The sequence below is a fragment of the Chiloscyllium plagiosum genome, unplaced genomic scaffold, assembly GCF_037043375.1.
Source record: "Chiloscyllium plagiosum isolate Xiang-an unplaced genomic scaffold, Cpla_swu_hap1 HiC_scaffold_30, whole genome shotgun sequence".
Classification (NCBI taxonomy): domain Eukaryota; kingdom Metazoa; phylum Chordata; class Chondrichthyes; order Orectolobiformes; family Hemiscylliidae; genus Chiloscyllium; species Chiloscyllium plagiosum.
The window spans coordinates 18,030,504-18,047,029 of NW_028270168.1; the positions used below are offsets into that span (position 1 = coordinate 18,030,504).

Consider the following 16,526-nt stretch of genomic DNA (forward strand, 5'->3'; position numbering starts at 1 on the left):
GATATGTGAATGAGGGTAGTGCAGTGGAATGTGTTGTCCATGGACAATGGTAAGACTTTTGACAAGGTCTCACATGGGAGACTGGTCAAGAAGGTAAGAGCTTATGGAATTTAAGGCAATTTGGAAAATTGGATCCAAAATTGTTTTGCTGGGAAAAGAAGAGGGTCAAGGTTGAAAGTTTCTTGTGACTGGAAGCTTCTGTCTAGTAGCATAATGCAGAGTTCTATGTGGGTCCCTTGTTTGTACTGTTTATTAATTATCTATTCTCGTGTGTTATACCCTTTGCAATTGCATGGGAAAGGGCATGGTGGGGTGAGTGTTGGATGTAATGGAGGAGTGGACCAGGTTGTGGACAGAAGTACCCCTATGGAATGCTGGCAAAGGAGGAGATGTTTGGTTGTGGCATCCTGCTGGAGGTAATGGTAAAAGTGGAGGGTGATTCTTTGAATGTTGTGACCAGTGGAGTCAAAAGTGTGGACACAGGCAACCCTTTCCTTGGAAGGAAGGAAAGGGGTGAGGGCAGAAGTGCAGGAAATGAACACATCTAAGAGCCCTGTAAACCACTGCGGGGAATTCTTGGTTGAGGAAAAAAGTGATCATGTCAGAACAATCTTGGAAGTGGCATCATTCGAGCAGATGAGATGGAGAAACTAGGAGAATGGAATGGAGTTCACACAGGAAGTGGATGGTGAAGAAGTGTAGATAAGTATGGGAGTTGATGGTTTTGTAGTGGCCATTGCTGGACAGTCTATGCCCAGAAATAGAAATAGTGAAGTCAAGGAAGAAAGGGAAGAGTCAGATGGATCAGGTGAAGGTGAGAGAAACTGGAAGAAAAACTGATTAACTTATCCAATTCGGTCTGACATCAGGAAACAACACAAATGATGTCATTGTTGCACACAAGGAAGGGAACGGTTTCATGCACCTCACAGAAACCCATGTAGGTACACACAGCCATTCTCTCACTTGGAAAAAGCGAGACGTTAAAGGAGAAATTGTTCAGTGAGAACGAGCTCAGCCATGTGAAGAAGTGTTGTGGTGAATGGTATCTGTTAAGTCTCCTTTCAAGGAAGAAACTGAAGTCTTTAGACCATCCTGAAGGGGGATGGATGTGTAGAGCGATTGCACATCTGCAATGAGGCAGCTGGAAAAACAGGTTATCATGGAATCAACATGGAGTGTCAGAAGAATCTTGAAGGTAGGTAAGAAGAGACTGAAAAACGTCAAGGTAGAAAGACAAAAATAGGAATTGCTGGAAAGCTCAGCAGGTCTGGAAGCCTCTAGAGAGAAATGAGTTAATGTTTTGGATCGAGTGACCCTTTCTCAAAACTGAGTTCTGAGGAAGGGTCACTTGACCTAAAAGGTGAATGATTTCTCTCCACAAATGCTGCCAGACCTGCTGAACCTTTGCAGCAATTTCTATTTTTGTCTCATTTACAGTATCTGTAATTCTTTCATTTTTATTTTAATCATGTAGAAAGAAATCAATTCAGTGGGGCAGGAACAGGCTGAAACAACAGGTCAACCAGAATAATTCTGTTTCTGGTTTTGGGAAGAAGGTATGTGTAGGGTAGGAAGCGATGAGATGAGAAGCTTTCGGGACAATCTTTTTGAGGTGGTAATATCACTGACGGTCCTGGAAATAACAGCTTACAGACATAAGAGGTCCTCAACGGCTGTCATATCTCTAGCCCTGCACTCATCCCTGGAACATCTAGACAACAAGAACACCTATAAACAGACACCTGCTCATTGACTACAGCTCTGCCTTCAACACTATTATCCCCTCCAGACTGTTCTCAAAACTCAGCTCCAACTTCTGCAGCTGGGTCCTTAGCTTTCTAATCCACTGACTGCAATCAGTGAAAATGGATAACTGCACCACCCCTACACTAACACTCAACACTGGATGTGTCCTCAGCCCCCTACTGTACACCTAAAACTGTTGTCAAATCCAAACAAATGCCATCTACTCATTTGCTGATGACATCACCGTAGCGGGATGGGTATCTAACAAAGAGTGAAAATACAGAAGGGAGATAGAGGATTTGGTGACAGTGCAATGAGAACAACCTCTCTCTCAACATTGGCAAACTAAAGAACTGATCATTGACTTCAGAAAGCACCCATCCACATCAACAGAACTGAGGTTGAAAGGATGGAGAGCATCAAGTTCTTCGGAGTAATGATAACAGACAACCTATCTTGAACTTCCCAAACAGGTGTGACAGTCAAGAAGACACAATAATGCCTCTTCCTCCTCTAGCAGCTCAGGAAATCTGACATGGCCATAAGGACCCTCACCAAGTTCTACAGATGCACCACTGAGAGTATGCTGTCTGGATGCATAATGGCCTGGTATGGCAACTGCTCTGCCCAGGACCATTAAACTACAGAAAGTGATGTGCACAGCCCAGACCGTCCGAGTCTGTGGATGGAAGGTTAGCTTCTCTTTACACCAGTCCCTGCACCAGAAAGGCTGCCAACATCAACAAAAACCCATTGCACGCCTGTAATGATTTCAAGCAACCAGAAGATATAGAAGCCTGAACACACACCAGCAGGTTCAGGAACAGATTCTTCCCAGTCTTTATTAGACTGATGCATTGGCAGCAACTGCAGTCCTCACTTTCTCCTTGATGCATGGACTCTCTAGCTTCAACTAATATTGATCTTGCTAATACTAATGTCGCCCAATGCATGTCCTGTGCAATGTTAACCTCGAGTCTTTTTGATCTGAACATCTATGATCTTTTTGTATTGCTCATAAGCAAAGCTTTTCACTGTACTTTGGTACACAGGACAATAAAGCAGTGTTCAGCAATGGGACTGTGTTTCATGGGGAGAGGACAGGAGTGTAGATGGTTGGTACTTAGCCTTTGCAAAATAGAGATTGGCATGCCAGATAACACATTAGGAGATAATAATGAATGTCAGATGCATTTTGGATGGATGTAAAAAACAAAGAACTACATGTTGAAAAATAGGACCCTAGGAAGTACAAAGGATGACCTCTTTCTACAATGTAACATCTCTTGTGATTCTAATAATAGATAATGGGTGCAGTGGATTTAGTGCGTGTTATTGGGGGGAAAGAGAAGGAGAAAGAGATGGTGAAAGATGGGAATCATGCAGGCCTACATACAGTTCAGGCTTGCGGTTCTTGACACAGCTGAAGCTGATAATGCAGCCTTGGGCTTTACAGCACTACACAGTGTAACAAATACACTTAGCTTGAGGCAGTTGTACGGGAGGGGGAATAGAATCGCATATTTATATATGCAAAGTTTCATATTTCTGTTAATTGTTAGTGCATCTTTTCTGGAGTTACAGCAGGTTAATTCACTAAGACTTGGGACTGCACATTTACCACCCGCCAGGGGGTGGTGTGTATCTCCGAGCCGCCAGGTGGCGGTGTTGCTGGAGGTCGGCTCCTGGTTTCCGAGCCGTCAAATGGCGGTGCTTTTGAAGGTTGAGTGGTGAGGCAGCTGTATTATTAGAGGCTAGTTTTATCTTTCCGAACTAAGAACGCAGAATGCGAAAAAAACATTATAACCCGGTGTTGCGTGATTTTTAACTATATCCACCCCAGAAAACATTAGTAGATCAAGTAGTGTCTGTGGAGTGGAACTGAGCTGAACGCTTAACTCAGTGAAGCCGCGAGGGGGCGGCGGTGCTCGATACGTATCTCCTGTTTTTCAAACCACCAGCTGAGAATATTGGTGCACTCCAGTTGGCGATAGTGGTGAAAACCAATTCTCCTCCTCTTCATCTGGGATGTTTCCTCCGAGTCGCCAAGAGTGTGGTGTTGCCGGAGCTAGGAATTCAGCCTCCGAGCCGTCAGGGGGCGGTGTTGCTGGAGACTGGGAGGCTACCTCCGCGCTGCTAGGTGGCGCTGTTTGTGGAGGTGGAATATTTTGGTCACTCTTGGCCGTATTGGGTTTCTGCTTCTCGGCTGCGGGGAGGTCCGAATGTTGAGCGCGGCTGGATCCTGGAGCCGGGGAATGGGCCCGGGCCTGGGCCTGGGAACTGGGTGAACAGACTCTGAGAGCGGCCACCCAGTGCCGTCAGGGGAAAATCCTTTGCGGCTCTGGTGATGAAAGAGTGCGAGTACCGGCAGATCGCGCTGGCGCCCGGGAACGGCTCCACGCCAGCCTCCCAGGCCCCGGCCTCAAGGAAGCAGCGGCGCCGGCGCAAGTGGGAGTCATTTGCGGGGAAAAACCGCTTTTTTTGCGGTGGGCGGTTGATGAGCGGACGGCAGAGCGGCGCCTTTTACCTGACTCTGGGCTTGATCTTTAGCACCAGCGGCCTCTTCTTTGGCTTCGAGTAAGTGTCTCTCCTGTAAAAGTGACATTGGTCGAAGAGTTGGTCTGAGGTCCTGGGCGTGTGTTCCACAATCAGTGTGTGTTGTGCTTGGGAGTGTTGAGACGACAGCCCACAGTCAAGTGTGCATATGGGGACAGTAGGGGTGGCACAGTGGTTAGCACTGGCAGCGCCAGAGACCCGGGTTCAATTCCAGCCTCGGGCGATTGTCTGTATGGAGTTTGCACATTCTCCCCGTGTCTGCGTGGGTTTCCTCCGGGTGCTCCGGTTTCCTCCCACAGTCCAAAAATGTGCAGGTCAGGTGAATTGGCCGTGTTAAATTGCCCGTAGTGTTAGGTAAGGGGTAAATGTAGGGGTATGGGTGGGTTGTGCTTCGGCGGGGCGGTGTGGACTTGTTGGGCCGAAGGGCCAGTTTCCACACTAAGTAATCTAATCTAACTCTGTGCGTTGGACTGGATGTGTTTTGAGGACAGTAGTATTTGTATGGTCTGTGGCGACCTGGATCTTGTGTTGATGGCTCCGAGTTACAGAATTGACGATTTGAGGCAATCTGAGGATCTGATCCCCCTCAGTGACCAGTAATAGGTTATACCTCCTTCGGTAAAAACAAGGACTGCAGATGCTGGAAACCAGAGTCTAGATCAGAGTGGTGCTGGAAAAGCACAGCAGGTCAGGCAGCATCCGAGGAACAGGAAAATCGACGTTTCGGGCAAAATCCCTTCATCAGGAATATGAAGGGCTTTTGCCCGAAACATCGATTTTCTTGCTCCTCAAATGTTGCCTGACCTGCTGTGCTTTTCCAGCACCACTCTATTCTATACCTCCTTATCCAGTTCTATAGATGTGTATGTAGTGATGATCACCCTTATTCTTATGGAAGCAAAATACTGCAGACTCTGGAAAGTGACAGAAACTGTTGGAAATACTCAAAAGTCTGTAGAAAGAAAAGTTATGCTTCACTGGAGTGGTGTGCTGAAAATCAAGTCTGGCTATTGCCAGAGTGGCCATAAAATTTTAAAATTTTATAAAAGTACACAGAATTCCCCAGTTTGCCTGTTTTTTCGACCCAGGTTTGTGTACTTAACAAGAATGATTATTTATTGCAAATAAGTAGATTCTAGCTGCAGATAAATTGTCATTAACTGTTGATGTATACTGGATAGAACTCTAACCCCCTTTAAATCTCCTCTTATATATAGAGGCAGACAAACAAAATGGCTATTGTTTGGAGGGAATTGGCTGGGAAAACAATTCAGCAGTCCCTGTGAAGACTTGCTACTCCTCCATTTTACTTCTACACTTGCTTGAAGGTGGAGTTCAATTGGTTCACATTTGTAAAGCTTCTGATTTATTGGTTAAGTACCACAGCTTACAGCAACTGATGAGGGAAAATACACACTTTCTTGATTTTGATTTGATTTATTATTGTCGTATACTGAGATACAGTGAAAAGTATTGTTTTGCCTGCTAACCAGACAAATCATACCTTACATAAATACATCAGGGTAATAGGACACAATGCAAATATCGTGTTCCGGCTACAGAGAAGGTGCAGAGAAAGATCAACTCTAATATATGAGAGGTCCATTCAAAAGACTGACAACAATGGGGAAGAAGCTGTTCTTAAATCTGTTGGTGCATGTTTTCAAACTTGTGTATCATCTGCCCAATGGAAGAGGGTGGAAGGGAGTATGACCAGGGTGTGATTATGTTGGCTGCTTTCCTGATGCAGCAAGCCACGTAGACTGAGTCAGTGGAAGGACTGGGCTGCATTCACAACTCCCCGTAATTTCTTGAGGCCCTAGGCAGAGTAGTTGCCATACCATGCTGTGATGCATTGGATAAGATGCTTTCCGTGGTGCATCTATGAAAGTCGGTAAGTGTCACTGTGGACGTGCCGAATTTCCTCAGCCTTCGGAGGAAGTAGAGGCATTGGTGTGCTTGCTTGCTTGCTTGACTATCACGTCAACAGGGATGGACAAGGATAGATTGTGACATTTATTCCTAAGAACTTGAAGCTCTCAACTACCTCCACCTCTGAACCATTGATACAGACAGGGGCATGTCCTCCAATCTGTTGACCAGCTCCTTCCTTTTGCTGACATTGAGGGAGAGATTGTTGTCTTTATACCATACCGCTAAGCTGTCTATCTCTTTCCTGTACTCTTCAGGGAGTTTTTATTTGTTGCAGAGGAAAGAACAGCTCCTTTTAGAGGTCCAATAACTTTTCACCAAACATTCAGACCTACAATCTTTTCAGCCATTTGGAAACCAATCATCACCAACTGGTCATTAAACCACAAGCTAATCAGCTACTTGTAGCCAGCTAAATCTCTCTCCATACACAGCCCCTGGCTGTAGCTTGTCTGTAGTAACCTCCACCTACTGCTTAAACAGCAATTAAAATGAATTAGGTAACTTGCTTTTAAAAAGTGGAGTACAGAGGAGCCTCAATTATCCGAAGGACACAGGTGGTAAATATTTAGTTTGGTTACTCAAATTCCGGATAATTGAATGCTGGATGTCATAGTTTAGCCAAGCATAGGGACCTTGTGATCTCGCCAGATAATCTTCTATTCGGATAATCGAGGTTCCTCTGTAATACTTCCCACAGTCATTGGTTTTAAAACAGTCTTTTTCCCACTTCAGACCACAATGAAAAATACAGAAATATTTTTTAAACCAAGATATTTAATGGACAGTTAATGTTTCAGGTCACTCAATCTTTCTTAAAAACTGAGAGTAGTTAGAAATGTAGGTTTTCAGGGAATGAAAGCAGGAAGTGTGGTAAAAGAGCACAGCAAAGGCCTGATACACAGTAAAGGGTAGGAAAGATCAAAAGAGTGATGATTCAGGGTCAGAAGAACAAGTGAACAAACAAAAAATTGTCTTGTGGAAGTGAAATGGAAGAATGAATGGTCGTTAACTGAAAGCAAAAATAAGAAAAACAAGTTTAGAAGCCCTGAATAACGTAAGGAAACAAAATAGAAGGCAGCGTTTGAGTGTGGAAAGCTGTAAGGTACTTATTCAAAAGACCAGGTGCTGCTCCTTAAGCCTGAATGAGCTATATTGGAATAGGTCAGGAACATGAGGATAGAACAGTTCGTTTGATTGCAAAATATAGAAGTAAGGGTTTCTTTTGACTAACAATCTGAATTTTTTGAAGAATCAACAAGGCGGATTGATAAGGATGGTGCAGTTTATGTGGTTTTAGCAAGGCATTGACAAGGTCCACGTGGCAAACTGGTTTAAATGAAGTAAAAACCCATTGGATCTGGGGGAATGTAACAAGCTATATATGAAATTTGTCCAGTCACCAGACTTAAAATTTTAACTTTACTTTCTTCCCATAGATGCTGCCAAATCTGAGATTTGCCACCAATTTCTGTTTCAAATCTCCAGCATCTGTAGTTCATTGTTTTATTTGGGTTGATGATGTCTGTGTGTCAGATGATGCTTTGCTCATGGATTAATTTCCTAACCTGTGACTCATCGTGAGGAAGTCTCTCTAGTTTCGGAAATAGCTGCATGTAGTTTACTGGAATACTGTCGATAATTGTATTACTGAAGATATATGACTTTATGAGAATTGTTTCTGAAGGTACAGCTGAAATACTGTATATCTTTTTGTCCTGTTACTTGCTGTTCACCAGCACAAGATGAATTAAATGATGAAAAGGCACTGTTGGCCATCAGGCAATTATATTAAATCTGTTGTTGCTTTGAATCTTTTTTGTTCAGCAGCTCACTGAGGAATTGCAGAATGTTAGAATTCAGAATTCATTGAAATATTAGTTGATGAACTTCGTTGCCTGTGCCTGGCACCGTGCAACAAGATTCTGCCATGCTCAGCACTTGTATTGAACTTCAATTTGTGCCCTGTGTGACTCTTATCTTCATATATTGCTGAGTCTACCCATGGTATGTTTGAGAAACAATAACCACATTTAGATGCCTCCTGTCATAGAACATTTTATAGCATGCTAAAGGGTGGGAGAATGTAGCAGAATTAGGATTTTGTTGATTTTTGGGTGGCAGTCTTTAAGCTACCTGTGCCATGCATGACAGCATATGTTTGTGTGAAAGTGAGGACTGCAGATGCTGGAGATCAGAGTCGAAAACTGTGGCACTGGAAAAACACAGCAGGTCAGGCAGCATTCAAGGAGTTGGAGGACTTTTGATGCAGAGCTTATGATTGAAATGTTGACTCTCCTCCTGGGCTGCTACCTGACCTCCTGTGCTTTTCCAGCACCACACTTTCGATTGCGTGTGTGTCTGTGTCTGTATGACCACACAGGAGTGTATGAGAGTAAACAGCCTCTATTTCAATACCAGCTCTTGGATCAGCATAGCAGAGAGTGTTATCACCTACTTGGGAAAGCCCATTGATTCCCAAGTGCTATTACTCCAGAGTTGTCATAGAAGTTAATAACTTAATCAGATCTCGCAAACTCCCTGATTTACATGTTTGTTAGAATCAGCTTAACTGAAAATATTAACCAAGTTCCTGTAGTTAACAAAATCCATTATTTACTGCAAATAAGAAAATTCTAATCACAAGTAAACAGCTATGGGCTATCAATATATGGCTTCACTAATTAAAACTCTTACCAACTTTTAAAACTCCCTACACACAAGCATACAGACAGCCAAACAAAAAGCATTGGTTTTTGTGGGTGGTGGGAGAAAGTGGGAAATGCTGTTCAATCGCACCAGTTCCCAGAATTCATTGAAGTGGGCCTTTTGCTTGCCTGGACTTGTTTGTTACTCTCCTTATACAGGTTCTTTCACTTCTTTGCACAAGACAAATGGCAACTGGTATGCTAATTGCAAATTTTATTTAGTTACTGGTTAAAGAGGGCAGCTTACAGCAGCTGATGGAAGAAGATAATTAGCTATCTTTAGGTGTCAGGTATTTTTAATGCACAGAGAGAGAGAGAGGGACACACACACACTACCTGCCCTTGCAGCAGACTCTATGGCTTCTCCATGTCGTTCACTCCCACAAGCTGTTTACCCAGGAACCAGAGAGATGTCATGAGGCTGATGAATTTTGGTATTCATGACTGGTCATAATTGCACAAAGCAGCTACTTATTGTCAGCCTAATCTCACTCTGGACACATCCTCTGATGCTGTGTCATCTACAAATACCTTCCACAGCTTGAACACAGCTGCAGTGTAAATACTACGCACAGTTTCAGTAACTTGTTTTTAAAAATTCAGCAATTCCTTCCGCTGATTTTAAAACAGTCCTTTTCCCATTTTAGTGGAATGAAAAAATACCAAAACTAAAATTACAGTCTTTACAGAGCTCGTTCAGTGCTTGTGTTTTCTTTGGTGACATGAGACTATCTCATGAACTCTGATTCCATTGTTTCCTCCTTTGGTCTTGTGCCACTCAGCGTTGACTTTTGAGACTGGCAATTTTAGCTGTGTCTTCCAAGCAATGCTTAATGATCTGGGGTGAATGCAATGCTCTGGGTGAAAGTCTGTTTTAGTGATTGAAGAGGCGGTCATATCGAATGGATTGTGGAGATGATAAAGAGGACTTGACTAATGGGATTGGATGCTGCTTCTGTGGAGAATTAACACTAGTTTGGAACTGCAATCAGTGGGGATAGACGACATCACCTCCCCAGTAATCCTTCACACCAGTGCAAGGCTGCATACTCAGTTCCTTATGCACTCACAACTGTGTGGCTAAATTCAGTTCTTACTCCATTTACAAATTTACTGATAACACCACCATAGCGGGTCAGATCTATAACAATGACTACTGAGGACAAGAAACAGAGAGAAAACTTAGTGGCATGCAATAGATACAGCAATCTCTCCCTCAATTTTAGCAAAAAGAAGGAGCTGGTCATTGACTTCAAGAAGCAGAGTGGAGGATATGCCCCTGTATGTATCAGTGGTGCTAAGATGGAGGTGGTGCAGAACTTCAAGTTCCTAGGAGTAAATATCACCAACGGTCTATACAGGTCCATCCACATCAATGCTACAGTCAAAGAAAGCACACCAACATCTCTATTTCCTTGGAAGGCTATGGAAATTTGCATGTCCACAATGACTCTTAACAACTTTTATAGATGTACTATAGAAAGCATCCTGTCTGGAGGCACCACGGTTTTGTATGCCAATTGCTGTGCCCAAGGTCACAAGAAATTACAGGGAGTTGTGAATGCAGCTATATCCATCAAGAAAACTAGCCTTCCTTCCATTGACTCTGTCTACGTGGCCTGCTACCTCATGAAAGCAGCCAACATAATCAAAGACCCTTCCCACCCTGGTTACGCTCTCTTCCATCAGGCAGAAGATATAATAGTTTGAAAACATACACTAACAGATTTCAGAACTGCTTCTTCCTTGCTGTCATCAGACTATTGAACTGACCTCTCACATAGAATCCCTACAGTGTGGAATCACGTCCTTGGGCCCAACAAGTCCAAAGAACAGCAACCTACCCAGACCCATTCCCTACCCTATTATCCTATATTTACCCTTGACTAATACACCTAACCTATACATCCCTGAACACTATGGGCAATTTAGCATGGCCAATTCACCTAACCTGCACATCTTTGGATTGTGGGAGGAAACCAGGGCATCCGGAGGAAACCCACGCAGGTACAGAGAGTATGTGCAAACTCCATACAGACAGGCAATCGAGGTTGGAATCGAACCCGGGTTCCTGACACTGTGAGGCAGCAGTGCTAACTACTGAGCCACTATGCCGCTCCAACTGCATATATCAGAGTTGATCTTTCTCTGCACCTTCTCTATAGCTGTAAGGCTATTTCTGCATTGTGTTCTATTACCTTGTTGTATTTATGTAAGCTATGATTTGTCTGGTTAGCACACAAAACAATACTTTTCCCTATATCTGACAATAATAAATTAAATGTGAACCGAACAACCTGTACCTATGTTATAATCTCTTGGTAATGTCTCCATACATGCCAGCTCAAACGTCCCTTCCCAGAATACAAGCTGAATTCCCATTCTGCTTCTCCATTAATGATCAGATAATAGAATACAAATGGATCCACTGATCTCTCAATGCAGACTGGCAGAGATCCAGGATTGGTGACCTATCCCTTCCTGCTCTCAGCAAGTCAAGTACCATTTCACAAGGTCATGGGAGCCCCATGGGACAGAGTGATGAAATAAATGAAACAGTTTGTTGTTAATGAAATGTAGCAGGTTGCTGTAGTGAATTTTCTCAGGCAGGACTGGGAGCTGTGGTCCTTGCTGTGGACTGAGAGGAAATTCTATGTTCAATGGACTACTTTTCTAGTTTCCCCTTCAAAGTACAGTATTGATCAGTTCTGCTGTTCTGTCATTGTGGTAGTGAAATTCTTCTCTCCCCTTGCAGAATTCCAAACATCAGAACAATGCTGCGTAGGGCTGACTTGCTGCCCTGATGTGTCAAGTGTTGTCTGCAGGACCACAATTTCCTGATTCTGTGAACTGCAATTTTTTCTAGATATTACCTAGGACATATATAGTGAATAAAAGAGAGACCAAAACCCGACAGGAACAATGGATTGATAAATTCCTTTCCCAGTTTACTTGTATGATTTTGTCAAATATGTTCCCCAGTGTTCAAGTTGATGCAAACTCTGCATTTTGTTTTGGCAGCTGTCCTTACCTGACAGAGAACCTGACTTTGGCCATTCCAATAATTGCGGGGCTGCTCTTTGTGTTTGTGGTGAGCACCTTGTTGCACACAAGTTTCACGGACCCTGGGATTCTACCACGAGCCACTCCGGATGAAGCAGCCGATCTGGAGAGGCAGATAGGTAGCTTACTACCGTTTAACTATGTAGCTGAGTGCCTGATGTGTGATGGGAGTGATGGGCTGTCAAGGTAACAGACTCTGTAACCTGTGCTCTGGCAGGGCACTGCAGAATATGTTTGCCAGGACTAAAATCAATAACATGAGGGCTAAAGTGATTAAATTATGTACCCAGGTTGTATAGACAAGTTTTGTATTACCCAAATATCGAGGACGTAGGGAAATGTAATTAAAGTCTTTGAGATGATTCAAGAAGTTGACAGGTTGGATAGAGAGCAACTATTTCTTCTGACTTTTGACAGCCAGGCCTTTGGCTGCCAAAGCCTTATACTCTGGAATTTCTTCCCTAAATATTTCTGCCTCTCAAAGATACTTTAAAACCCACTCTTCTTCCCTACCTCCTATGGTGGCTTGGTTTCAAGTTATGTTTGATAATGATCCTGTGACTTTCCCTCAATTAAAGGTGCAATATAAATCCAGTACTTGTTGGTGGAAGAATTCTGAAAAAGGGATTGTAACTAAATTTGGATTCAGGCTAAATTTGGAGTGATGTCAGGAAATACTACTTTATACAAAAGGCAGTGTAAATCTGGAACACACTCTCTTTATCCCAAAAAGAGGCTATTGAATTGGGATGAAGTGAACATTTCAAAATAGAGATCAATACATTTGTATTAGCCAAGAGTATTAACATTTACAGAACGAAAGGATGCACACAGATCATTATTTAACTGAATGCTAGAGGTGAAAATAAAGTTAAATAGCCTCTGTTCTTCTGATACTTGTGGAGCATGTACCCCAGCAAAAGACATAAATGCAGCTTGGGATGGGATAGGCAATGGGGAGACAATTACTTCTAAGCCCCAGAAAAACTGGACTTCTGCAGTTCAGACTGTCCTCATGTGTTAGTAGGGTGAAGTCCTTCATTTCCAGTACACTATAACAAATCTTCTTCCTTCCCCAGATAACTCTGGGGGGTCGGGTTACCGGCCCCCACCTCGCACAAAAGAGGTGGTGATAAATGGGCAGACGGTGAAACTCAAGTACTGCTTCAGCTGCAAAATGTTCCGGCCTCCACGGACATCGCACTGTAGCCTGTGTGACAACTGTGTTGGTGAGTATAGGGTGAGCCAAAGTGTTTGGAACATCTTTAAGAGTCCAGGAAACTGGATGACGGCAGCCAGGGCATAGGAAGCTGATTGAAGGAAACCTTTTACCCCATAGGTATCGCTCCATTCCTTGTATTCCAGTTCTGTGAATGCCACTGGCCCACCTGGTACTTTATCTCAAACCTTGTGAGACAGTGAGTGTCAACAGACTATTCAATCAAAGCCTGTCCTGATACTGTCATTTTTAATATCCTCCATTTACTTTCTACCAAGAAATGATTTTGATCAAGAGCTTATTTGCCTTCATTGAATCCCAAAAGTGCAGTTCTGGGAATTAAACACTACCCTTATGTTTTCTTTCATCTGCTTATTGGATTGTAGATGGGAATTGAGCTAAAACTCTCAATTTGATAGCATCTTATCTTCAGACATTTCTACAAAATCAAACATGGGAATGTTGGAATTTGACTAAAAACAGAAAATGCAGGAGAGAGAAAAGTGTTTAATTTTTCAAATCCATTACTTTTCATTGGAACTGGAGAACTAGAGATAAAGCAGATTTTAAACAATCTGATTGAGAAAGGGAAAGGTGGAGCAAAGTCAACGGGAGTGAAGGAAAATGTAAAAAGGAAGGTTAGTGGAAATCAGAGGAGATTAAAGGACAAAAGGAACCATGGTGTTAGGTCAGGGGCATGTTAATGGACCAAGTGAAATAATCAAAAAAATGTTTTTGAGGGGATAAAATGGAAAAACAATTACTTGTGTTTGGGGAGAAACAGTGTGGAGTGGTTATGATTAACATTACCTGTAATTTGTTTTACCACCATGCACTTCAGAAGTCCATGCATGGCATCAACTTCCAAAAACAGAAGCCATGTATTGGCACGCCATCATACATACATGGAGGTTCCCAGTGGGAATGCTAGTCCTGATTTGACGTCGTAGAACAATGCTGTAAAGTTAAAAAATTATGCTCTGTTCTAAGAGACTGGTGTAAGAGTAAGGTAGTTAATTAAAATGACAGGTGATTGAAAACTCAAAGTTATGTTTGTGGACTGAGTAGAAATGTTAAACACAGTGATCACACAATCCATATTTGTTTACCCCAGTGGCAATCAACATCATGAGCTGTCAGTATGGTATATTAAATTTTGTTTCACTTGGAAGGATTATTTGGGGCGCGAGGTAATGAGATGGGAGGAGTTAGAAATCTGAGAAAGACTGGAGTATTGGAGTGTTTGATTAATGTGCTGGAGTGTCATGTAAAAAAAAAGTATCCTGTTGGCAATGCAGTCAACAGGAAACCTATCAAAGTTGTGGAAAAGGAAGAGAAGGTGTGAGTGTAGAAAATGAGACATGATTAAGCCCTGCTGCTATGGTGGAGAGGAATCCCCGGTTGAGCAAAAGAAAGACGAATTGGCAATGCTGCAATAAAAGTTGATGCTCTTATAGTGGATATTGGTCAAAAGCAGATGAAAACCTGGAAATGGGACAGCAAAAATCGAAGGATGGACCAAGATGAGAAAAAATGGACGCAAAGTTGATCATGTTTTCTTGTTTGTGATGACAGCAGGAGTTAATCATTGATACACTGAAAAATCATGTTGAGGGAGGAAAATTATTAGGACTGCAACGTAGAATGTTCCAAATACCCTGCAAAAATCAAACATATAGGTTCCCATGGAAATATCTTGTAATTTTTAGAAGTGATAAAGTCTAAGGCAGGGGTTTTCAGTGTAAGAACAGATTCAGATAAGGGTGGATGGGTGTCAGTTGAATCTGCATTCAGGGAAGAAATGTGTTTCTGACACCCTGACAATACCAATGGGAGGGCGAGGGTAGAGAGGAGTTGGACATTCACCTTGAAAAGGGGCGGTGAAAATCAGAAAGTTTAAAACTTGGTTAGGAAAGTCACAGGAGCAGGTGAGATCTTTCTCCATCTTACTCCTTTCTCTGGATTTTGAGCTAAAGTTGGAACTCGCTGTTCACATGTGGACAGAGGAAAGGCTGTGCTGGGTTGAAGGGTCACTGAAGGCTGAAGTGTGAAGGCTGCAAGACTGATTATTGCTTAGAGTCTTACATATTGATCTGTTTGGAGAGGAGAGAGTGACACTGCATATGCTGTACTATGAATTTTTGTCCTTTTTTTACAGAACGATTTGACCATCACTGTCCTTGGGTCGGAAACTGTGTTGGGAAAAGGAATTACAGATTTTTCTACATGTTTCTGCTCTCACTTTCCTTTCTAACTGCTTTCATCTTTGCCTGTGTGATAACTCACCTCACACTCCGTAAGTCCCCCAAAGTTTCCCTTGGAACTTCTTTTGTTACTTTAAAGCAGCTATATAAATCCAGGATGTTGATAAGGTGATGATGCAAATTGAAGCAGGAACAAGTTCAGCAGTAAAGACTTTCCAGAGATAGGGTAGAGTGGGAGCTGGTATGTGAATAAATTTTCCAGAAACCAGGAGGGAAGGTGAGTTTGGGAATCAGATTGCTAGTGAATTTTGAGAAGATTTGTAGCTCAAGTTGAGGTTCTAAATACAGAATCAGATTGCTGTCAGAAATAATGTGGAAGGGCCATGCTGAGAATTGGAATGAACAATAGGAACAATTAACGAGCTCTCTGATGAAACAGATGAGAGATATTGTTTGCACAACATGCAAAGCCTCTAATGCCCGTGCTGAGTTTCACCATGGCATGACTCTGGAATAACGTTGGATCAGGGCCTAAGACCCAGATCAGTGGTCCAAGGAATTATGAACTAAGTAAATCTTCATACTTAAAGGTTTACCTAGGGGAGAACTTTGATATCATCTGGCTTGAAGTTTACAAACATAAAACATAGACATGAGCAGGTTGCTGTTTGAATGGAGTTAAGTGCAGTTTGTACCTGCCAACTTGCCCAATACTGCACAATAGTTGTATTTTATCAGCATGGGAGTTAACATTGCACTAACCTTTTTTTGTCTTTCACCCCTCCACCAGGATCTCAGAACACTGGGTTATTAAATGCACTTCAGGAAACCCCAGCAAGATATCCTTTTCTTGCTCTGGCATGGTATCATCAATGCAGTTGTCTGACTTGGAGCGTGTCATATGATCAAGGAAGGGGAAACTGCTAACTTATAAAAATTCTGATTTATACTTATTATTTTCTCCCTTCTAAAGGCACTGATTCTCATTGGGGGAACAATTCCATGGAGACTGTGACTGGGGTGCTTGTCCGTGGACACTGACTCTTACTCCCATAGGTTTTACCTTTCCTGAGGTACCACACATGCCAGTTTTAA

General features: G+C 42.7%; 1 protein-coding gene across 1 annotated transcript in view; it reads left to right on the forward strand.

Moving 5' to 3' along the window:
* Positions 1–3,504: 3,504 nt before the first annotated feature.
* Positions 3,505–16,526, forward strand: part of LOC122563579 (palmitoyltransferase ZDHHC18-like) — a 33,606-nt gene continuing 20,584 nt past the window's right edge. The window contains exons 1-5 of the mRNA XM_043717481.2: positions 3,505–4,326; positions 11,967–12,127; positions 13,088–13,237; positions 15,386–15,523; positions 16,222–16,270. Coding sequence (XP_043573416.1) covers positions 4,097–4,326; positions 11,967–12,127; positions 13,088–13,237; positions 15,386–15,523; positions 16,222–16,270 — 728 coding nt within the window. The 5' untranslated portion in view covers positions 3,505–4,096. The remainder of the gene's footprint in view (positions 4,327–11,966; positions 12,128–13,087; positions 13,238–15,385; positions 15,524–16,221; positions 16,271–16,526) is intronic.